Source organism: Phocoena phocoena, chromosome 1, assembly GCF_963924675.1.
Source record: "Phocoena phocoena chromosome 1, mPhoPho1.1, whole genome shotgun sequence".
Classification (NCBI taxonomy): domain Eukaryota; kingdom Metazoa; phylum Chordata; class Mammalia; order Artiodactyla; family Phocoenidae; genus Phocoena; species Phocoena phocoena.
In genome coordinates, this window is record NC_089219.1 from 168,694,650 (window position 1) to 168,718,862 (window position 24,213).

Here is a 24,213-nt window from a genome sequence, read left to right on the forward strand (position 1 = left end):
AAGAGCAGAGGCTATCTGCGACTTATTAGATACTGACAGGAATACATCATGCTTTTTTTCTGAGCTTCAGTTTCTATGAACATTCGGAAAAGCTGGGAGAAGAAAGGCTCTGTGAAAAATTTTATTCTTAAAGAAGTCCTAACATTGTAGTCAGTAACCTTAACAACTGTAGATGATACTTACATATCCGTTTCACAATGCCTGATTCAACTCTAATGTAACGAAGTTCTTTTTTATATCACTAAATAGCAGATAAGTTCAATGAAGTTTCAGAATTATATTTTAAGTATTACTTAACTATATTCAAGTATCTTAGAGTGTCTGTAACTAAAAATACCCAACAGCAAAGAAAGATTCCAATTTTGCAGCTGGCATGTTATTAAGGCAACTATAAAATCCTACCAAGTTTAGTCAACCAGCTCTAGTCTAACTAAAGTTGAAGTTTTAATTGCTACATTTTCTTATAAAGATATAGGTTGTTCACTTAGATATACAATATAATATTTCAATATGAGAAGAAATTTAATCTTGTATTATATAAACCTTATTTGCAAATATACTTTTTAACTCATAAAGGTCTCTTATTTCAGTGAGGAGGAAAGTTTGGTTTTGTTTTTTTAGTTTACCTAATAATACTTACTAAAAATGGCATAACCATACAATGTTAACTACACCAACGAAAATAATCCTGTAGTAGCTTTTAAAAATCTAGTTTCAAAAAGGCTGTCATAAATAAAACTACATACTACTAAAAATATGACTCATTATTTTTGTGTCCCTTCTGACATATACAGATGAATTTGGACCCCCAAAAAATGTTTTTTCCAGTGTATCGAAAAGAAATATGAAACATTTTAAAGAGGGGAGAGAAGCAGCTCTGCTTCATTAATAGACCAATTCCTACTAATATTTAGAGCAAGACTTGCTTCCTTTCTTTTTATTGTGAAATATAAAAATATGATGTACTAAATGTACTTTAATGGGCATTATCTTCTGTAACTTAATTCTATTTTGAGATCTTAGACAACTATACTACTTAAGTTTTTAAAAACAGGAAAATAAAGACAACTCTGAGTTAGAGTATAAAAACTGAATAAAATTTATGACAAATAAGAATGCAGATTTCAAAGACAAAAACACTCTCACAATCCAAACAAATCAAAATTTAAGTGCACGGAATTATATCACTAAGTGAAAACTTTCTCCTGACTTGTACTCTGGTGGTCTGAATGCTCCTAAAAATATTGTGGCAGAGTTTTAAAAACAAAATTTGCAATAAAAAAACACATATAACCTCCAAACTTGAGAACTATAGTAGATTGCAAAATAAAGATAAATTTAACATTCAAACAAAATCTGAAAAGATAATTTCGATAAAAAATACAAGTAAATGCTGCACAAGTGCTCAAAAGATACTCATTATAGCACTAGCAAAAACTTAGAAACAGCCAAATGTCAGGATGGGCTACATTTATTTGATTTTCATACACAACCATTAAGAGCTAAGCTACCATTTTTAATGGCTACCTATTCATTCTTCCAGAATTGACTTTAATTATTTCTTCTTTTTCATATAATTACATTTCTTTATAAACAACTGTATTAGACATCCTTACAGATATATATATATATCTTTGTACAAGAGATGTTAGTCCTTTTGTTTCCTTCGGATAAATACTTAGAAGTGTAATTTTTTATTACAAAACTTGAGATGGTGATTTAAAAAGTTTTAAGACAATTTTATGGGCATTTCTAGTGATATTAAATATTCTTCCAAAAAACACAAGTAGTCAAAATTTGTCTTTTGAAATGTAAGAATTCCCCCCTTTGTTAATTATACCCTATACTTAACACAAACACACAGTTAACTTATAACCTAAAGATCGTATAAATTACTGTTGATAAAAGTGGGTGAAACCACTTATCACTACATAATCTCTATGCTTCCATCTTAATGCTGTATTTCATAAAGCAGTAAGTCCATCATAAAACTTTGTACTTTACGCAACGGCCTTATCTAAACACACGCATTATGTGTCCTTCTTAGGTTTCAATCCATGAAAATCCGCTAGGTAGTATCAGCCACTACAACACCAACCAATCATTCTAAACGTCGCTATCAACTGGGCTGAAGCTTATTTAACGTGTTACCAGAAATTAAACAGCATTAAGATTGCTAGGTAATGAACAAACTGTTGCTGTCATTTCATTTTCCTGTATTTCGTCCTTATAAAAGCAAAAATATTAAGGACTATAATATTCTTTTCTTCTGGAAGTTACTGGAATAAGAATGAGGTAAGAGGCTAAATGTTTCATATTTATTTACTAAGTTTAATTCTAACACAATGAAATGTGGGGGAGCTCTATTTTTAATTTAATTCTATACTTTATGTTTTGAAGATGACAGGAAACAATTTTAGAGAAATTTTTATTTGATGAACATTATCAAACTTTTTCACCAAAAAGTCATTATTATTAACATGAGCAAAAATTTGAGGTAGCTAAAGCTAACACCCAAACTTGAAAATCCTTGCCTGCTTCTAGTGAATTTCTCACAATTTCCAGAATTTGGGGGCTAAGTTTCCTAAATGCATGTTAACTATTGCATTAATACTCTTAAATTGATTAAATGGTCTGAAATGAAAGAAATTTAACTAACAACCTCTTTTCCTTCCTAGGTGGCAAATGTTTCTACATTTTATCTTTTTTATGCTAAAAAGTATTTGTTTTATTAATTAGTAATAGATTTCCACCTAAATTATAAAGGCATTATATTACAGATTAAGAAAAATGATCAATGATGTTAAAGTCAAAAATGGAATTATTTCTTGAGAAAGTGCAAATGAGAACATTAATTCAAATCAAAATTAAACATCAGAGTTTCAAATCTACCCATCTCTCAGCTTATTCAGAACATGAATAAATCAAGATTTTCTTCTGTGAAACTAGTATCCTTAAGAGAGAATTTATAGACTTTCATCAAGAAAAGCAGAAAGGGGCTTCCCTGGGGGCGCAGTGGTTGAGAGTCCGCCTGCCGATGCAGGGGACACAGGTTTGCGCCCCGGTCCAGGAAGATCCCACATGCCGCAGAGCGGCTGGGCCCGTGAGCCATGGCCGCTGAGCCTGCGCATCCGGAGTCTGTGCTCCGCAACGGGAGAGGCCACAACAGTGAGAGGCCAGCATACCGCGAAAAAAAAAAAAGGAACCTTCTGATCTGCTTAATGGGGTCATCAACTGTAACAGCAACTCCATGTGGACTGTGCACCAATTTCCAGTGGAGATGCTGTTACTTTTGATGGCTACCAACTCACTTCAATGTAGAGGCGTATTCAAGAAAGACAAAAAAAATTATGGTCACTTGATTCTCATTGGATTAAGGAGGAAAAAAAAGACAGCCTTTCATGCCGTCTTTAAAAGCTGACAAATAATTAACATCCATTTTAAAAAATTAACTGTTATGTCACTTAAAGGACCAAAAATGGAAGAGGATTAGAGTCATTATTCAGAAATGGTGTACAGGAAAATGACCTATGAATTGACAGACAGTATGGCTGTTTGTCTGTCATTTCTGTAGGCCAATATTCTGTATATCTCTGCGACTTCAGCATCAGAAATCAACTACACCATGCAAGCAACACAACGGCAGATGCACAAAAAAGAATCTGCTACATACCATGTAAATGTATTGACTGTAAATAAAACATAAATGATACCTGAAGAAAATCTGCTTCTGTTTCTCTGACAAAGCTCACATTTATTTCACCTAGGTCACTGACCAATCGATCTATGTACCATTTTATTGTAGTGATTAAATAATGGTCAAATAAACCAGCTTGCTCTACTTACTTAATACGTACATCGGTCCACTTGAATCACTTCAAGGAAACACCCTAAAAATCCTGCTCTCTAAATATGGAAAAGAATGAGGAACAATGGCAGCGTCTTATAAAGGTTTCCTTAAAAGAAAACTCTGCAGTGTGGAATTTTAAGCAATTCTTGTGTAAACTTATCTCAACTTTAATTCTTAGTAGGGGAAATAAGATATTAGTTTTTATGTGATCAAGCTCTAAATTTTAAGAACAACATATGCAACAATATTTAGGCCAAACAGTCTTAGCTCCAAGTTGTAATAATATTGCAATAGCCTTAAAATCACTTCCTGGTCTCTAACCTCTAGTTTCTTTTCCTAAAACATACCGTGACTCTTCATGCCTACTTAAAACTTTAAATTCCTTAGCCTGGTATTTAAGACTCACTTCAATTTGCCCCAATCAATCTTTCTTAGGTGTTTATCTTTCTGTTCCCCTCACACAACCTGCAGCCCCATTATGGTTCCTGTAAACATGCCATGTTTTTCCCACTCTGGGTCCTCAGCTCCTAATCCCACTACCTTCCCCCATTTGCCACCTAATCCTCCAGGCCCTACTCAAATGCCATATCCTTTATAACTGAAGCAAATGAGCTGTTTTAGGGTTCAATATTTGTTAAAGGCAGAGCCTTTAGTTCTTCCCTCTGAACCACGTTGCCATAAGGTGTCAGATTACCCATGAAGCAGTGATACAAGGAACATTTCAAAGTGAAAAGGAACCTTCACACCAAGGATACTAAGAACTAACTAATACTGGCTAAAGGTAATTAAAAAAAAAAAAAACCAACAGTGTAGTCAACAATTAAAAAAAAACCTAAAATGCATATATTTACAAAAGTACCACCTAGAGAAATACTAATAATGTTGACAATGAAAAGCAGAACCTTTTTACAAAAATGATGATGAACCCCAAGGTAGGACATTCAACTCTGTCATCTCTCCATTACTTAAATTCTCCATTACTTGCTGGCGTCCATGCCTTCAAAACTCTCACTAAATCCTCAACTGATGAAATGTGAAAATACTTACCAAAACACAGTCAAACTCTTTGCTCATGTTCTAGAACTTAGTAAAACGTCCAAAACAAAATTACTCCAAAAAAATGATAACCCAGGATGTATTTGAAAAGAAATGATTAATATTCCCCTTTCCACATCTGTTAATAACAGCAACAATACTGAGAGCCACCTTAATTTACTAGAAGATAAACTAGCTAGATTATCACCTCATCAAGAGCAGGGACCATGTCAGTCTTGTTTACTGCCTCAAAAAAGGGTCTAGTATATGATTAGGGAAAACAATCTTCTTTTTACTGTATAAGCTTTTCTACTCTGAATTGTTCACTAGGTTCATGTATTATCTTTCCAAATTAAAAAAAATTAAGGAAAAAAGAAATAACTAGGAATGTAATCATCACTAGAGTTAATTATGTGCATTCAATTATATTATAGTTTCTTAAATTTTAAATTACCTATACAATTACCTAATGCCATTTCTACTGAGAGGGAGCGTAGACTCGGAGTGAAAGACTGACACTAATTCCTGAAGAAAAATCACATACTGGGCTCCACCACTCAACACTGCTTATCTCTGGGCTCCTGACACCTTATCCCAGCACAGGGCACAGTCAGGGATAATGAATTCTCATAGGAAAATATTCACGGTCTTTGCTTCTACCTATCAATACTGAAAAAATAATCTAGTGTTTGTTAAAATTTCATCCATCTGAAAGGATCTTTCTGAAATTTATATTTTACTCCCCTCAAAAAAGATAGCTATTTTATAATATTTTATTTAACATATATCAAGAGTTTTCAATAGTCCACTATTTTTCCATTTTTGAAGAAAATACAACTCACTTTAAAATGCTGAAAATTTTAGAAAGAGTTCTACCTGTTGATCAAGAATTCATCTTTTGTCTTATGATGAAACACAGGAATTGGAACACCCCAAACTCTTTGCCTTGATATACACCAATATGGCCGCCTGTCCATCATTTCAACCATGGCATTCAGTGCTGATCCAGGAATAAATTTCACTTTTTTTAACAATTCCTGCAATTGATTCACAAATCAAATCCAGTGAGAGCAGAACAAATTTTCTAGAACTGCCACTATTTATCCTAATACAGTTCTTTATTTTAGAGGTTTATAGTCATTTACATGCCCCCTTCCCCCACCAAAAAGAAACTAATCTAAAAACACCATAGATTTCAGAGCACATGAGACAATGTTAAAATAGGACCACAAATGATCTAATAAATAACATCCAGAGCAGACTTCACCTTTGGAGGATGTGACAAGAAATTTTATACTAATTTCCAAGCACCCTAGATCAAAACTGGTAATAACAGGTTTAGTAGAAGTATTATACTTTATTAAACTACAGTTAAAATCAATTCAAACTTGATTTCAATAATTCTTCTTTAATTGCTTAAGAAATAAGCTACTATCTTAGGTGGACAAACAAGGACTGCAATGTAACCTAATTTTACATAGTATGGTTTACAACACAGAAAACACTTTCTCAAAATAAGTTACTTCCTATTTACTGGCTGTCTCTCAAGAACTCTCCTTCCCTCCACCTCCCGCCCCCAAAAGTTGTAAACTACTAGCATTTGCTTTCATTTGTTAATTACCAAGAAAAGAATTGTATAGCAAAAATGTTTAAAAATATCCGTAAGTGAAATATAACTTCATTTTAAAAAGTCTCTCTACCCATCAATAAAAGCATTTTTACATTTTTAGAGCATGTTTAAACAGTTTCCTCGCTTACCTGAACCACCAGAAATCCCCTCCCCCAAAGCGCTTTGTAGCACCACCTACTGGTAGAATGGCAACATTCGCAATTTATTTTGATTAAAAATTGAAACGTGATACTGACTTGATATTTGATTTTGTTAAGGAATAACTATTATTTTTTTAAGGTGGTAAAAATGGCATTAAAATTATGTTTTAATTTTAAATGTCAGATATACATGATGAAATATTTATGGAAAACATAATGCCTAAAAGTTGCTTTAAAAGAATCCAATGGGTAGGAAGTGTAGATAATGGGTAGGGATGCAGATAAAAATAAAATTGGCAAAAAGATGATGATTGTTGAAGTTGGGTGATGGAAACATGGCAGTACATTATTCTCTCTATTTCTGCGAGGAACAACTGAAAATTTTCTATAAAGAAGTTAAAAAAAAATATGGCTTCAGCGTATTGCATCAGCATCAGACTCAGATGTTCTGCAACAAAACTCCGTGCAGAGCTGAAAGTTACAAATTATAACATCTACAGGTAAGAAAAACAGCCTTCACAGAAATGTAAAAAACAGAAGAAAACAAACGGCCCATAGCACAGTTATCCACTCTACATGAATGTAGAAAGCATAAATTGCTTGCATAGCTTTGGCATGGACCCCAAATTGCCATGTCAACAAATGAACCAACTATTAGCAATGTTACATGCAAGCTGTAAAGCAAAATACCTGTATACTCAGCCTGGTTACCAAATATATATTTGAGTTCTTTCACTTAATAGAATCAAGTTGTTCATGAGATATACACACACACAGATACATAAACATACTGAATGAAAGAGCTCAAATATATATTAATATTTAAAATGCCAGTTATACGATATTTGTTAACTCAAAAGAAATAGCTTTTCAAATGAACTGCAATTTCAATTTTAAGGAAGCAAAGAGTTTTAAAAGAGTTTTGCTGAATGCCCACTATGTGCCAGACACTGTTCTGGGAACTTTTATTCACTTATCTTGTGAGGCAGGCATTATTATCACTTTTATACAGATGAGGAAACTGAGGTTCTGAGAGGTTAAACAATTTGCTGAACTGAAGTCCTAATTCTATGCTATTTTCACTACACTGGGCAGGAAATTAGAGCAAGTTAAACTCTTTAAGCATGTATAATGAAGGGATGGAAACCCAAGGTCCTTCCAGATCTAAAATTCTACAAGTTTATGAAACCAAATAATAATAGCATTAATCCCTTCTACTCCCAAAACCCTACCCCAACCTCACATGTAAACCGTTCATACTGAGGGAATGATAAACCCAGCCCTTACAGTAGGATGCCTTTTATACCTTGGCTGTAGTCTTAATATCCATGATATTTACAAACCACTGCTTGCTGGCACGAATAACTACTGGTTTCTTAGTCCTCCAGTCATAGGGATAGCTGTGTACCAATTTTTCCTCTTTCAACAAATTCTTTGCAGCCTGAAGCATCTTTATAACTTAAAAAACAATTAATAACAATTTACATTAGACACAATTAAAAAGCACTATGAAAATCCTAATAACTCTCTAAACTCCCAGGGAGTACTAAATCTGGGCCAACAGGTGACAGTAAGATTAGCCATCTACCAGGTAGCAAAGGCATAATCTGGGAATCTCAGGGCAATAAAAGCAGAAACTGTAAAACCTTAATCAGACTCCCAATTATGCCATTCCCATGGCTCTTCTTTTCAAAGATGACAGAATACATCTAAAATTCTACATCTCAAATTCAGAGTCACAATCTTTCATACTATGAATCTTAAAATGGTCTCCAGGTAATCCAGCATAAACCAGGTATACTGAGTTGAATTCTGTCCCCCCAAAAGATAGGTTCAAGTCCTGGCCCCTAGTACTTGTGAATGTGACCTTATTTGGAAATAGGGTCTTTGTAGATGTAATCTGCAATTAAGATGAGGTCACACTGGATTAGAGTGGGCCCTAATTCCAATGCCTGGTGTCCTTCTAAGAAGAAAGGACACACAGAGACACACAGAGCAAAGAAGAACATGTTATAATAGAGGCAGACTGGAGTGATACAGCTATAAACCAAAGAATGCCAAGGATTACCAGGAGCCACCAGAAGCCAGGAAGAGGCAAACATGAATTTTTCCATAGAGCTTTCAGAGGGAGCAGAGCCTGGCCAACACCTTTGATTTCAGACTTCTTGCCTCCAGAACTGTGAGAGAATAAGTTTCTGTTGTTTTAAGCCACCCAATTTATGGTAATTTGTGACAGGAGCCCTAGAAAATTAATATACCAGATCTAATTAGCCTTAGTCTTAGTGTGAGCAAAGAAAGGTTTTCACAGTACCTGGTCCTTGGATCCATATTTATAGAAAGGCAGAAAGAAAACTCAAGACTGGAGGACCCCTAAAACTGTTGATACATCAACTATCCTATAGGTATCAGTGATATAAGGGTTACAAATGGAGTGCGAGTGTCTGATTCACAGTCAGCATCTAGTCCCAAGGTTGATTTCATCCTTCCACAAAACTAACACTGCTGATGACTGTCTTTATAGTCCTAAAATAACATCACTCTCTGTTGACTGCCTTGATTTGCTTAAACAAGTAGAGCAACTTCAAAGCAAAAGATGAAAAAGTGCCAAACTCCATTTTAAACCATGTGGCAAAATAAAATATAAATAAAATATAATTTTAGCTTTTTGTTTGTTGAAAGTACAAAATGAGAGAATTGTCAGCAAAGGTTACTTCTGGCTGCTTTTCAGAAAATACATATTTATGATACCAACATAAACAGTACTCACCCGCATCTGTTCCCTCTTCAAGAACAGCTTTGTTTTGCAGTTCAGGACCCGCAGCATCTGTGAAGACTCCATCTTCATTCACTAAACAATCCTAAAAAGAGTCATTTTGAACAATTAAAATAAAGTATCAAGACATTTCGTCTTATGACAATATCTAGCAAAGCAGTATACTATATAAAACATCTCATTATAGTCTAGTCTTTCACTACACTGAAAATTTGGGTACTTCTTATTCAGTCAATCAGAATTTGTGAATTTACACATTTAAATCACCAAAGGCAAAATGTATTATTAAAACATACACCTAAAGTTTAATTACAAAAAGTAACAAAATATACTAAAAACCTCAATTTACAGATCTATGGCAGTGTACATACATTGTGGCGACTTTGAGACTTGCCTTTAGCTAAATGGAAAAACTTGCTAAGTAACTGACGTGTGTAAAATAAATTTAGAGAAGACTGTTTAGTCTGAAAAAAATTTAAAAACCGGCTCTTTTCAACTATTTAGTAAAACCCACTTGCCATTTTTCAGGGATTGAAAGTAATTTGTCTATGTGACTTAATACTTGGGGAAAAAAATGCCCCCATTTACTATGCATTCTTCAATTCTAACTCTGACAATTTTGTGCTAATTCTGGGAAATCGTTCTCAATTAGTATGAGTTAATGAGGCTTTGGAGGCTTATTGCACAGAAGCATTTCACAACTTAACTACGATGACAAAAATTATTGTTTATAATCAAAAGTAAAGACATTAGTTAGGGTTTATCGCTTTAATTCTTCAAAAGCAATAATTTAAAAGGAAAAAAGAGGAGCAGTACCATGGACAAGCTGTGTTGAGAAGCTACACTGTAATCTTCCATACCATGAGCTGGGGCTGTGTGAACCAACCCTGTTCCTTTTGTCATGGTCACATGACTGGCAGGTAAAAGAGGAGACACCCTCTCAGAAATGAAAGGATGAGCACAAGTACCATCTTCCAAGTCAACACCTGTGCGGAAAGAAAGCCACAATTAAGAATTATTTTAGGGCTTCCCTGGTGGCGCAGTGGTTGAGGGTCTGCCTGTCGATGCAGGGGACACGGGTTCGTGCCCCGGTCCGGGAAGATCCCACATGCCGTGGAGCGGCTGGGCCCGTGAGCCATGGCCACTAAGCCTGCGTGCCCGGAGCCTGTGCTCCACAGCGGGAGAGGCCACAACAGTGAGAGGCCCGCGTACCGCAAAAAAAAAAAAAAAAAAGAATTATTTTATATAGCAATTCTTCTACCTCTTTAAGATTAGCAACAGACATCAGCTGAAAAGAGCAGAATCTGGGATAAGACTGGGCTCAAATTCTGGCTTTCCCTTTTATTTGTTCTGTGACCTTCAGGAATCTATAAAATGTGAACAATTACGGTTCCTACCTCAGAGGTCTGCTGTGAACATAAACTGGGTTAATGCACGTTAAGCATTTTGGGTACTTATCACAATACTTGCCACACTGTAAATGCTTTAAAATATTAGCAATTATTATAAAAAATAGATAATCAAATGAATCCAAAAAAACTTCTCTAATTTATGTGCAGTTATGTACCTTTTAGAATAGAGGACAAAAAATTCTAGATCAACAGGTCAATGACTAGTACGTTCTAATACTATCTCTGTGGAAACTCGTAGCTTTTCATAATGTTACCCTAAAAAGGTAAGAGATGATAAATAATACCCTACAGTTACTGGGCACCCACATGTACTAGACTCAACATAAATTCTTACCTCATCTTCATAATACTACAAAGCAGCTAACATTATCCCCAATTTACAAATCAGAAAACAAGAAAATATAGGCCACGAATGAGAAGCATATATATTCCTCTGAAACATGGTGGCTAAAAATGGCAATAATTAATTTTTCACAAAGTAATAATTTGAAACAATAATACAGTCTAGAAAAATGACCTTTAAATTTAACCTTAATACTTTCAAAACCCTTTGAGAAGCCACTCAACTTCTGTAACAACATCTAACATGTCAAGGAAGTCTATTAATACCTTTTGCACTTAAAAAAGAGGTGGGCTGTGGTTAATAATACTGTGCTATATATTTGAAAGTTACTAAGGGATTAGATCTTAAAAGTGCTCATCACAACAAAAAAAATTTGCAACTATGTGTGATGATGGATGTTAACTAGACTTATGGTGATCATTTCACAATATATACAAATATTGAATCATTATTTTGAATGCCTGAAACTAATATAATGTTATATATCAATTAAATATCAATTTTTTAAAAAAGAAGTGAGAGAGGTGTATGGAGTAAAGAATATACTGGAGCCTCTAAGTTACCTAATACACCAACAAGGTCCAAAGGGTATTAAATATTAAACATTCTGGAGCTTCTTTCATGCCTTTGACATTAAAAACCTTTTGATTTTTGTTAAGTTTGTTTAAACCTCTAACTGGCTTATATCTAAAGCAGTGCATTTTGAGGCCTTCCTTACTTTGCTAGGCAATCTTTCCATTTTTGAGTATCTATTCTTGTGATTTTTTTTTTTCTTTTGTAAGAAACTCAAAGATATATCATCCCTAAGGATCAAAGGTAATTTTAAACTCCCCTAGATTTCCAGTTATACTTTTTTTTTTTAACATCTTTATTGGAGTATAATTGCTTTACAATGGTGTGTTAGTTTCTGCTTTATAACAAAGTGAATCAGTTATACATATACATATGTTCCCATATCTCCTCCCTCTTGCATCTCCCTCCCTCCCACCCTCCCTACCCCACCCCTCTAGGTGATCACAAAGCACCGAGCTGATCTCCCTGTGCTATGCGGCTGCTTCCCACTAGCTATCTATTTTACGTTTGATAGTGTATATATGTCCATGCCTCTCTCTCGCTTTGTCACAGCTTACCCTTCCCCCTCCCCATATCCTCAAGTCCATTCTCTAGTAGGTCTGTGTCTTTATTCCCGCCTTGCCCCTAGGTTCTTCAGGACCTTTTTTTTTCCCTGAGACTCCATATATATGTGTTAGCATATGGTATTTGTTTTTCTCTTTCTGACTTGCTTCACTCTGTATGACAGACTCTAGGTCCATCCACCTCATTACAAATAGCTCAATTTCGTTTCTTTTTATGGCTGAGTAATATTCCATTGTATATAGGTGCCACATCTTCTTTATCCATTCATCTGCTGATGTACACTTAGGTTGCTTCCATGTCCTGGCTATTGTACATAGAGCTGCAATGAACATTTTGGTACATGACTCTTTTTGAATTATGGTTTTCTCAGGGTATATGCCCAGTAGTGGGATTGCTGGTAGTTGTATGGTAGTTCTATTTTGTAGATTTTTAAGGAACCTCCATACTGTTCTCCATAGTGGCTGTATCAATTTACATCCCCACCAACAGTGCAAGAGGGTTCCCTTTTCTCCACACCCTCTCCAACATTTATTGTTTGTAGATTTTTTTTGATCATGGCCATTCTGACCGGTATGAGATGATATCTCACTGTAGTTTTGATTTGCATTTCTCTAATGATTAATGATGTTGAGCATTCTTTCATCCATAGTTATATTTCAAAATCAGCCACTACTTCAGAAGTCCCAAATTATAGCTTACTAAGGATCCATTTCTATGCTATCTTGGGAATAACTTTCAGAATTTATTCAATTTCCTTATTAAAATCATATACCCCAAAATAAATGTATTTATTTCCTTCCTTGCTCCTTTGATCAAATCAGATAAAAGTAATTTTCAATAATTTAATTTTGAATAAAATTTTAGAGGGAAATTTGTACATTATATGTTGTACAAAGGGCATCTGTCTAATTTTCCACTGGATATTTGCCAAAAATGTTTTTTTAATCTATTGTGCCTTTGTCAATGTTCACATTTTCTATACTCCTATCATGTTCAATGCATATTCTCCTTCAGTTTAATCAATGTAAAATATACTCTAGAAAGGTAGAGGCCATATCTGTTTTGATTCACAGTAAGAAATCTTCAGCAAGGCACTAAACTAAGATCAACCCAATATTTTGATGACTTTGATGGTCAGAATACCTGTAAATCCTTACCAGAAAATGTTGAAATAACCTCAAATGTTGTTTCCAAAGTAGAAGCAACAGATGTTACTTTATCTGCAGCTAAAACGTATAAGTCTCCAGATTTGGAACACTTCACGACAGCATACCTAAAATAAAATTTTCGGAGTAAATTACTAATAATGAAAAAAGAAAAACCACAGATAACATTTTAAATGTTTTACATTATTTTAGAAAAACTAACTTTAAGATCAAAAAAGTACTATTTTCAAGGGACTTCATTCCTTACATTTCTGTTTTCTTTTCCAAAAAAGGTAGAAATAAGGTCTTAAGTAGAATCCTCTAAAGCTTAATAAAATCTATATGAACTGAAACTTATAATCTTTTTTTTTTTTTTTTTTTGCAGTACGCGGGCCTCTCATTGTTGTGGCCTCTCCCGTTGCGGAGCACAGGCTCCGGACGCACAGGCTCAGTGGCCATGGCTCACAGGCCTAGCCACTCCGCGGCATGTGGGATCTTCCTGGACCAGGGCACGAACCCGTGTCCCCTGCAACGGCAGGTGGACTCTCAACCACTGCACCACCAGGGAAGCCCTATAATCTTTAATCTATATGAACTAAAGCTTAATAAAATCTATATGAACTAAGTTATAATTCACTAATTTTAAAAGGATAATAAGGATTAAATAAGATCAAAATAATGCTAAAAATGGAATTGATCCTATTTGTGAATAAAACAAAAATTGCAATAATATACCTACTTTGATTCTGGCATATAACAAACAGCCTGATTGGCTGGAATTGTCCAAGGCTGGGTGGTCCAGACTAAGAAACTAACAGGAGATGAACCATCTGTGAAAATATAATTTTAAATATGCTAGCAAATCAAATGTTATAATTCCATAACTTTAATAAACTCAAGCAACAGATAAATCTTACCTATAAGAGACGCCAACTTAGGAGAAGGTTTCAAGAGAGGAAATTTTACATATACTGAGCAACTGACATGCTCTGGATTATATTCAAGTTCTGCTTCAGCCAATGCAGTCCTAAGGTTTAAAAATATTAAACATAAATATCTGGAACCCTCACAAAATTCTCCCCTTGAATACCAAAAAGACATAAATACCTTGATGAGGGAGACCAAAACACAGGTTTATAAGATCGATAAATCAAGCCCTATAAAAGACAAAGAAAAATGAAAGCTGGAATTCTGTAACACATATTTTAACACACTCAAAGAAAAAAAAAAACTTTTACTACCTTATCATACATTTCATAGAAAATTCTCAACTGTCTGGCTTCATATCTTCCATCAAATGTATAGTAGCAATTATTCCAATCTGCCATTATTCCCCAACGAATAAATGCCGATTTTTGTTTCTCAATAGCTGCCTTGGCAAATGATCTAGCTAAAAACAATAAAGAAACAAAAAGCTTTTGAAAACAAATTAATTCAAATTCTTATTTAGCATGTATCTCTCTAAATGCAGGTACTATACACAATTTAGACTATAAAAACTTTTTAATAGGAAAATTATCTGAAAGTTAAAGTGTTCAGAAGATACCTACAACAAATTCTAAAATTAACTAAAATTTCAAAAGTTAAAATTTTGTTACCATCTCCTCTATTATTGAGAGATCATAAAATGGCCTTACTTTTAGAAAAAATAAACTGGAAAAGTTATTCTTCCTATTTCTCAGTTTAAGAAAAGGTCAGAGAACAATTCTTATTTCATTATATATACACACACACAAAATTAACCAGTACAACCAATAATACTCTTTCATAAGGAAGTATGAAATCTTCACAATCATATCCAATTATAAAATAGTTTAGGGACTTCCCTGGTGGCACGGTGGTTAAGAATCCCCCTGCCAATGAAGGGGACATGGGTTCGAGCCCTGTTCCAGGAAGATCCTACATGCCATGGAGCAACTAAGCCTGTGCACCACAACTACTGAGCCTGTGCTCTAGAGCCCGCAAGACACAACTACTGAGCCCGAGAGCCACAACTACTGAAGACCATGTGCCTAGGGCCCGTGCCCTGCAACAAGAGAAGCTGCCACAATAAGAAACCCATGCACCACAACGAAGAGTAGCCCCCGCTCATCGCAACTAAAGAAAGCCCGCACACAGCAGTAAAGACCCAAAGCAGCCAAAAGTAAATAAATAAATAAACACTGAGGAGCCCTTAAAAAAAAACAGTTTAACATATAAGAACAGAAGGGGGACTTCCCTCGTGGCACACTGGTTAAGAATCCGTCTGCCGATACAGGGGACACGGGTTCGATCCCTGGTCCAGGAAGACCCCACATACCGCAGAGCAACTAAGCCCGTGTGCCACAACCACTGAGCCTGCGCTCTAGAGCCCGTGAGCCACAACTACCGACCCCTGTGTCACAACTACTGAAGCCTGTGCACCTAGAGCCCGTGCTCCACAACAAGAGAAGCCACTGCAATGAGAAAACCGTGCACAACGAAGAGAAGGCCTGGCTCGTCGCAACTAGAGAAAGCCTGTGTGTAGCAACGAAGACCCAATGCAGCCAAAAAAATTAATTAATTAAAAAAAAAAGAAAAAGGGTAGAAGAGTCCTCCCTGACACATTCTATGGAAGGAAAGGATCAAAACAAGAGATCTTTTAAAACAATTTTTAATTTAAAATTTACTTTTGGTTTAGCACCTAAAATAGGTCAAGTCCTAGCCAAGAAAGTAAATAAAAACATTGACCAAAATCATAATTTCAACAAAATGTGAAGACTAAAGAACTGAAAAATGTATTTGGATGTGTTCACAAATCTTTCCTTCATTTCTGAACATAAGTTCTCATAAAAGTCAATTACACAAAATCTTAATTTTCTTTGACACAAAGTGGTTTCCAACAGATGTCATTATAAGCGAAAAACAATAGCAAAAACCAAAAAACAACAGGTGTCTTTGATAAAGCCCTGACTTTTCCAAGGAAGCAGTGTTTACAAATACCATTTTAAAACAGAAATAGAGATTATTTACCTTTCTCTCTAATTTCCATAGCTGAAAGATTCTGAGCTTTTCCACCAAGTTCTGATAATACTTTTATTTCAATGGGTAAGCCATGACAATCCCAGCCTGGCACAAAATGTATTTTGGAACCTCTCATCATATGGTATCGGTTGGCTATATCTTTCAAAATCTGCAAAGATAAAACGATAATCATCATTCACACATAAAGCATGTGGCCTACAATTTATATTCTCTTCTTCTTTTTTTTTTTGCGGTACGCTGGCCTCTCACTGTTGTGGCCTCTCCCGTTGTGGAGCACAGGCTCCAGACGCGCAGGCTCAGCGGCCATGGCTCACGGGCCCAGCCGCTCCGTGGCATGTGGGATCCTCCCAGACCAGGGCACGAACCCGTGTCCCCTGCATCGGCAGGCGGACTCTCAACCACTGCGCCACCAGGGAAGCCCCTATATTCTCTTCTTAATATCATTTTAAAACACTAAGAAAACCTAATTTTAATAAAATTTATATAGAATTACCTATTAAACCTACCAACTCCCTCAAGTTCTACATAAACACAAGAGTAACAAATACCTGATTTTTAAAATGCCATTAACTCCCCCAGAAGAAAGTTGAATTATAAAAGATTCTAAAGTGAAAAGCATTACATCCACATTTACTAATATGTTTGTAAAGTTGGAGTATGCAAATATGCAAACCATACTACCTTTTTAAGAAATGATTTGAGGGCTTCCCTGGTGGCGCAGTGGTTAAGAATCCACCTGCCAATGCAGGGGACACAGGTTCGAGCCCTGGTCTGGGAAGATCCCACATGCCGCGGAGCAACTAAGCCTGTGTGCCACAACTACTGAAGCCCACGCGCCTAGAGCCCGTGCTCTACTACAAGAGAAGCCACTGCAATGAGAAGCCCGCACACCGCAACGCAGAGTAGACCCCACTCGCCACAACTAGAGAAAGCCCACGCACAGCAACGAAGACCCAATGCAGCCATAAATTAATTACTTAATTATTTTAAAAAAGAAATAATTCGAACTTTCTAAATATCAGAGTACAAATTACAAATTAGCTTTACTCTTCTGAAAAAAAATTATTAATGTGAATAATCCAATATTATCTATATTTAGTTAATAAATATCATAGAATCAATGCAGAATTTATAATGCACTCAGAGTATGAAATATCACAGTTAACTTTTGTTTTTTTTTTTTTGGCCACACCTCACGCAGCACGTGGAACTTCCCTGATCAGGGATCAAACCTGAACCCGCTGCAGTGGAAGCATGCACGGAATCTTAACCACTGGACCACCAGGGAAGTCCATGGTTAACTTTGTTATTACTAAAACCCTAAATAAAACAATAGACCTCTTCACTTAGTATAGTTCTAGAACTGTTTCTCAGCTCATTTTAGATAGTAGGGGGCAGCAGAGTCTTTTAAAAAATATATTACCACTAAGAAATGGGGGCGGGCTTCCCTGGTGGCGCAGTGGTTGAGAGTCCGCCTGCCAACGCAGGGGACATGGGTTTGTGCCCCGGTCCAGGAAGATCCCACCTGCCGCGGAGCGGCTGGGCCCGTGAGCCATGGCCGCTGAGCCTGCGCGTCCGCAGCCTGTGCTCTGCAACCGGAGAGGCCACAGCATTGAGAGGCCCACATACCGCATAAATAAATAAATAAGCAAACAAACAAATAAATAAAAATTAAAAATGGGGGCTCAGGGACTTCCCTGATGGTCCAGTGGTTAGGACTTCGCCATCCATTGCAGGGCATGCAGGTTTGATCCCTGGTCTGGGAGCTAAGATCCCACATGCCTCTTGGCCAAAAAACCAAAACATAAAACAGAAGCAATATTGTAACAAATTCAATAAAGACTTTAAAATTGGTCCACATGAAAAAAAAAATCTTAAAAAAATAAAAAATGGGGGCTCAAAGACAAAGAACAGATTTGGCTCCAAGCTTAACTCCTTCTTCCCAAAACTGAACAGTGCAGTAGTCTAGAAAAATATTTCTTCCTTTCCATGTCTCTCAAAAGTAGAAAAGAGAATACACATTCTTCCCACTCACCCCTTCTTCCACGTAAAAGTCTTTCAAACTTCTTACCAAAGGGCAGGGGGGTCTTGTGATCTGGGTGGTAGTCATACTGCATAAACATTCATCTACTGATATATACTTAAGATCTGTACACTTTATGTTATGTATATTACTTAAATCAATCAATATAAATAACATCCTTCCCACTTATCCCTATTCAAAGTTATTTTATTTATTTAATTATCTGTCCCTTTGTGAGAAAATATAAACTCTCTGAAACCAGAGATTCCATCTGTCTTCTTCATCCATAAACTCCAAGCATTTAGAATGGTATGTGGAACTATTCTAAAGTACTTACTGAATAAAGGAATGCATGCATATATGGTCTAGACTGTGATGTCTTATACAGTAGTCACTAGCCACCAGCAGCTAATGAGCATCAAAACTGACTAGTCTAAATTGAGATGTACTGTAAGTATAAAACATATACCAGATTTCCAATACTTAATACCCCAAAATGAATGTGAAATATTTCCAACAAAATTTACAATGGCTATATGTTAAAATGATGGCTCAGATATGTTGAGCTAAACATAATATTAATTTCATCTATTTCTTCTGAAATATTTTTATGTGGCTACTAAAAAGTTTAACTTACCTATGTGGCTCACATTTGTAGCTTGCAACATTTCTACTTTACAGTGCTGCTATCCATCGTGTTAACAGAAAGGCATCATTTAAGCTACTTTTAATTAACAAAAATTTTAATTTAATCATGAGCTAGTAATTAACAATGTCCCTAATAAGGAAAGACAGAAGCCTTTATTAGAAGCCTCTAGTAAAAGAAACAGCAGGGATGCAACAGGAATATGTTCCTAATTGCTCAGTATCAAACATTACCCTCCTCCTCTCCAAACAAGTTCCTCCACACTTTAAAAGCCATTTGTCTCTTTTGGTCATGACAGTCCTCTCTGCTCTCATTTCTCCTTTTGTCTTTCATTTTCCTATCACAATACTCGTGTATTCCTTTGTTTAACAAATATTTGAATGCCTGCAATGTGCCAAGCACTGTCCTAGGAACCTAGAGTATGGCAGTAAACTGGAGAAACAAGGTGCTTCTTCAGATGGAGGAAGACAGAAGATAAACATATTCACTCACTATGAAGTTAAAAGCATGGCAAAGGGTTTGAAAGAGGCATGTGGCTGGTGGTGGTGGCACTATTTTACAGGGACATCAGTAAGCCTAAAGAGATGACATGTGAACAGAGATATGAAGGAAATGAGGAAGGCATCCATCTGAACATCCGGGATGTATCCCAAGCAGAGAAAAACAAGCAAAACTATACGTGGCACTGTCTGAGGAAGAACAAGAACTGTTCCTCCTCTAGTTCCAAAGTGCCCATGGTCTTGGACAGAGCCTCCAACTAGGCACAGAAGAGACCGTTTTGTGGGGTGCCTCAGTTTTTCAGAGAATTACTCCTCGATCCTTAAGCCATGTGGAGCCTACTGCCCTCCATTCCAGCTCTAAGGGTGAACACATGATCCACTGCAGCCATCAACATATTTTATCCCCAAGTCCAAATTGATTACTTCGGGGATAGACTTGTGACCCCAAATAGGCCAAGTACTTGTGTAAGAACTGTTAGAAAAGAAAGGATGGAAGAATGTAAGCCTGAAAATGTTGGGAAATGAGGGGCGGGGGTAAAGGTGAGGGTACAGACATCAAAAGGGGGAAAGGCTGCCTAAGAGTGAAAGTGAGAGAAAGCAACCCCTAATATTATCTGAGTCCCTGGGTGCAGCCATGCAAGGAGCTAAAACTACCATTAAAACAGTCAATAAATTCCCTTTTTTGATTAATCCACATAGAGTTGGCTTTTCTATTCCTAGGAACCAAAAGAATCTGGAACAGTAGAGTTTTGTTTTGGACTTTTATTATAACATACAGTCTCACTGAGTGTATTAAAAACAAGAGACTAGGCTATCTTTCTCAAATTAATTTAAAGTGTCTTCACTTATCATATGCAGCAGAAAGTTCCAGAAGAAGAATGGAAAAGTCAGCCTTAAATAATTTAAAATAGAAGAAATGACTTAAAAGCAACAACTTTAAAGCAAAGATAATACCTATTCAAGCTTCTGTGTGGTAAATAACAATATATTAGACTAAAGATTAGTCCAGACACCTGTTTTGTCTTGTTGATCTGAACCACAACCAGATAATACTGCAGGATACTCCTAATGGATAGAGCAATTCAGTCCTCAGTCTTCCTCTAAATTTTCTTGACTATTTAAACTCATTAACTTTCCAGATTTACTTTTTATCCATTAAGAACATTTAAAAATTTCTTCTGTAAGTGATGGCCTTCCTTTGCCAGAGAGGTATCAGTGAAAACTAGCTAAAACAGAAAGTTCTAAATAAGATGCCAAATCTCACAATACAGAAAATGCCAAGGTTTCAACAAAACTTCACTCATACCCAAAACCAGGAAGATCTGAAACTGAATAAAAAAAGACAGTCACTAGATAACCAAGACTGAGACAAGAGAAATGTTAGAATAACCTGAAAATGACTTTAAAGTAACCATGATAAAAATGCTTAAATGACCAACTGTGAACACACTAGAAAAATATGAAAAAAGAGAAAGCCTCAGCAAAGAGTCAGTAGATATCCAAGAAAAAGTAAATGGAAAACGTTTTTTCTTATATTTGATAGCTCAATTTTACTGAGCTATCAAATGCAAATTTTAAAAGAGAAAAGTGAAATAAGTGAAATAAAAAGTTCTGTAGGACTTTCCTGGTGGCGCAGGTGGTTTAGAGTCCACCTGCCGATGCAGGGGACAAGGGTTCGTGCCCCGGTCCAAGAAGATCCCACATGCCGCAGAGCAGCTGGGCCCATGAGCCATGGCCGCTGAGCCTGTGCGTCCGGAGCCTGTGCTCCGCAACAGGAGAGGCCACAACAGTGAGAGGCCCGCGTTATCACTGAAAGAAAGAAAAAAAAAGTTCTGTAGTTGGGCTCAACTACAGAATGGAGGGGAAAAAGAGAAGAACCACTAACCTTGAAGTCAGAACAATAAACGACCCAATCTAAAAAGAAGAGAGAAAAAGGACAGAAAAAAAATATCATGGAGCTGTGGGACTATAACAAAGATTTAACTTTGGTGCCACTGCTGCCCTGAAAGGAGACTTTTTCAGAGCTGAAAAAGGTACACAAAAAAATAATGGCTGAAATCTCCCCAAACTGCCATGAGACATAAACCTATAAACTCAAGAAGCTTAACAAAATCCAGAGGAAAAATCCAAAGAAATCCATGTCAAGACACATAATCATTAAACTTTTGAAAATAAAAATGTCTTGAAAGCAGCTGGAGAAAAATGACATGTTGTTTATTAGGGGAAAAATAATTTAAAAGACAGCAAAGTTTTCATTAAAAAACATGGAGGACAGAAAGAAGTGGAACAATATTTTTCAAGTGCTAAGAAAAAACTATCAATCCAGAATGCTATATACACTGAAAGAATGGAAAGAAATCAAGACACTATCAGATGAAGGAAAACTAAAAGGATATGTGACCAGCAGACCTACCCTAAGGAATGGCTAAAGAAAACTGTCTAAACAGAAAAAAAAACAATAAAGCAGAGATGCTGAAACATCAAGAAGGAAGAAAAAGTATGGTAAACAAAAATATGGGTAAATATAATAAACGTTCCATTTCCTCAAGTCATCTAAATTATGTTTCACAGTTGAAAAGATAACTGTCAAACACTGTCTTATATGGACCAAAATACATGCAGAGGAAATATGTAAACCAAGCTAAAAGCAAGGGAAGAAAAAAGATATAAAGGGACAACATGCTTCTAAATAATCCATGGATCAAAGAACTCTCAAAGGAAATTTTAAAAATACGATGAGATGGGGCTTCCCTGGTGGTGCAGTCGTTGAGAGTCTGCCTGCCAATGCAGAGGACATGGGTTCATGCCCCAGTCCGGGAAGATCCCACATGACGTGGAGCGGCTAGGCCCGTGAGCCATGGCTGCTAAGCCTGTGCGTCCGGAGCCTGTGCTCCACAACAGGAGAGGCCACAACAGTGAGAGGCCTGCATACCACAAAAAAAAAAAAAAAAAAAATACGATGAGATGAATAAAAATGGAAGTTCAACATGACAAAATTTGTGGGACACAAGCTACAGGAGTGATGACACAGAAATTTATAGCAATAAAATACATACATTAGAAAAGAATAAAAGTCTGATCAATAATATAAAGTCTTATCTCAAAAACTAGAAAAAGAAAAACAAATGAGCCCAATGCAGGCAGAAGCAAGGAAACAATAAAAAAAAACCAGAAATTGATGAAATTAAGAATAGAAAAATAAAAGAAAAATCAATGCAACAGAATTTGACTTCAGGCATGACAGTGTAAAAAAGCTACATGGATGGGATTGCCAGGAAAACTGGTGAAAATAATTTAAAACCCTAAACATTTACAGCTTCTGGAGGGACTTCCCTGGTGGCGCAGTGGTTAAGAATCCCCCTGCCAATACAGGGGACACAGGTTCAAGCCCTGGTCCGGGAAGATCCCACATGTCACGGAGCAACTAAGTCCGTGAGCCACAACTACTGAGCCTGCACTGTACAGCCCGTTAGCCACAACTACTGAAGCCCACACACCTGCAGCCCGTGCTCTGCAACAAGAAAAGCCACAGCAACGAGAAGCGCGTGCACCCCAACAAAGAGTAGCCCCCACTCGCTGCAACCAAGACCCAACCCAGCCATAAGTAAGTAAATAAATAAATTTATATTTAAAAGTAAATAAAGCTTCTGGAAATGGTCCTAAGGGCATATAGCAAAGGAAGAAATATCTAAACAAGAAAAATGCCATGAAAGTTTGGCAAGAAAAATGAGAACCAAGACCACTCCCTCCCTCCAGCCTGCCAGCTCTGAGGCCGACTCCACTCCAGACCGTGCAGCCAAGGACACAGGGATCCTGGGGAGAGCAGGGGGTCGGCATTTATGGTCCTGTCCACCTACCTGTGGCTGAGGCTACAAGGTCGAGATTCTCTGCTTCTAAGACCCCACTCATGGAACAGAAACTTTACCGTGTGTGAGGGTCTGCTGGGAATACTGGAGCTCTAATCACCCTTGTTTGGGCTCATGAAATGGTGGTTCCACACCCGGAAAGGCAGTTCAAGAAGATCTCAGGCTACTGACCCTCCCCATGGGTGCTCAGCTCCAAAAGTCGGAGTGTCTCTCACACAGAAGTGTAGTTTCCCCCACTCCCAGTTCCAGAGCCCTGCCTGGCAGGTTCTGCCCGGGGGAAGGAGAAGCGGGCAGTAAAACAAATAGCTCTTACTCTCCTCCCAGCAACAGAGCAAAGAGAGGTTCAGGCCTAAGAGGGCTCTGAACAAGAGTAGAGGCTGTGGTGAAAGGTAATTGGGAAAAGGTTCACAGATTCAAGATGACAGAGCTAAACTCTAGGCCAGCTCATTTGCAGGAGAGAAGACGGCTGGGAGGAGTCCTCCTGAGATCAGAACAAGAATCAAAGACTGACCTCAGGAACCAATACTTCAAAGGACCCCAAATTTGATTGAATTAGTTTACAAAACAGTTTATGCCCAAGGGCACTGTTGAAAACAACAGAGCCAAGAGCTGGAAAATTTCAGAACAAAACAGATGGGTGTTGGCAGGGAAAGAGGATGGGAGCTCTGCCCAAACCACTACCCTCTGAGGGTGAATGAGTATACCCAAAG

General features: G+C 36.8%; 1 protein-coding gene across 1 annotated transcript in view; it reads right to left on the reverse strand.

The window, feature by feature from the left end:
• IARS2 (isoleucyl-tRNA synthetase 2, mitochondrial) overlaps positions 1-24,213 on the reverse strand; it is a 68,512-nt gene that overhangs the window by 24,049 nt on the left and 20,250 nt on the right. The window contains exons 3-12 of the mRNA XM_065875304.1: positions 16,457-16,616; positions 14,707-14,855; positions 14,573-14,622; positions 14,383-14,492; positions 14,205-14,295; positions 13,478-13,593; positions 10,245-10,414; positions 9,423-9,513; positions 7,962-8,113; positions 5,762-5,922 (exon numbers count right to left, since the gene is read on the reverse strand). Coding sequence (XP_065731376.1) covers positions 5,762-5,922; positions 7,962-8,113; positions 9,423-9,513; positions 10,245-10,414; positions 13,478-13,593; positions 14,205-14,295; positions 14,383-14,492; positions 14,573-14,622; positions 14,707-14,855; positions 16,457-16,616 — 1,250 coding nt within the window. The remainder of the gene's footprint in view (positions 1-5,761; positions 5,923-7,961; positions 8,114-9,422; positions 9,514-10,244; positions 10,415-13,477; positions 13,594-14,204; positions 14,296-14,382; positions 14,493-14,572; positions 14,623-14,706; positions 14,856-16,456; positions 16,617-24,213) is intronic.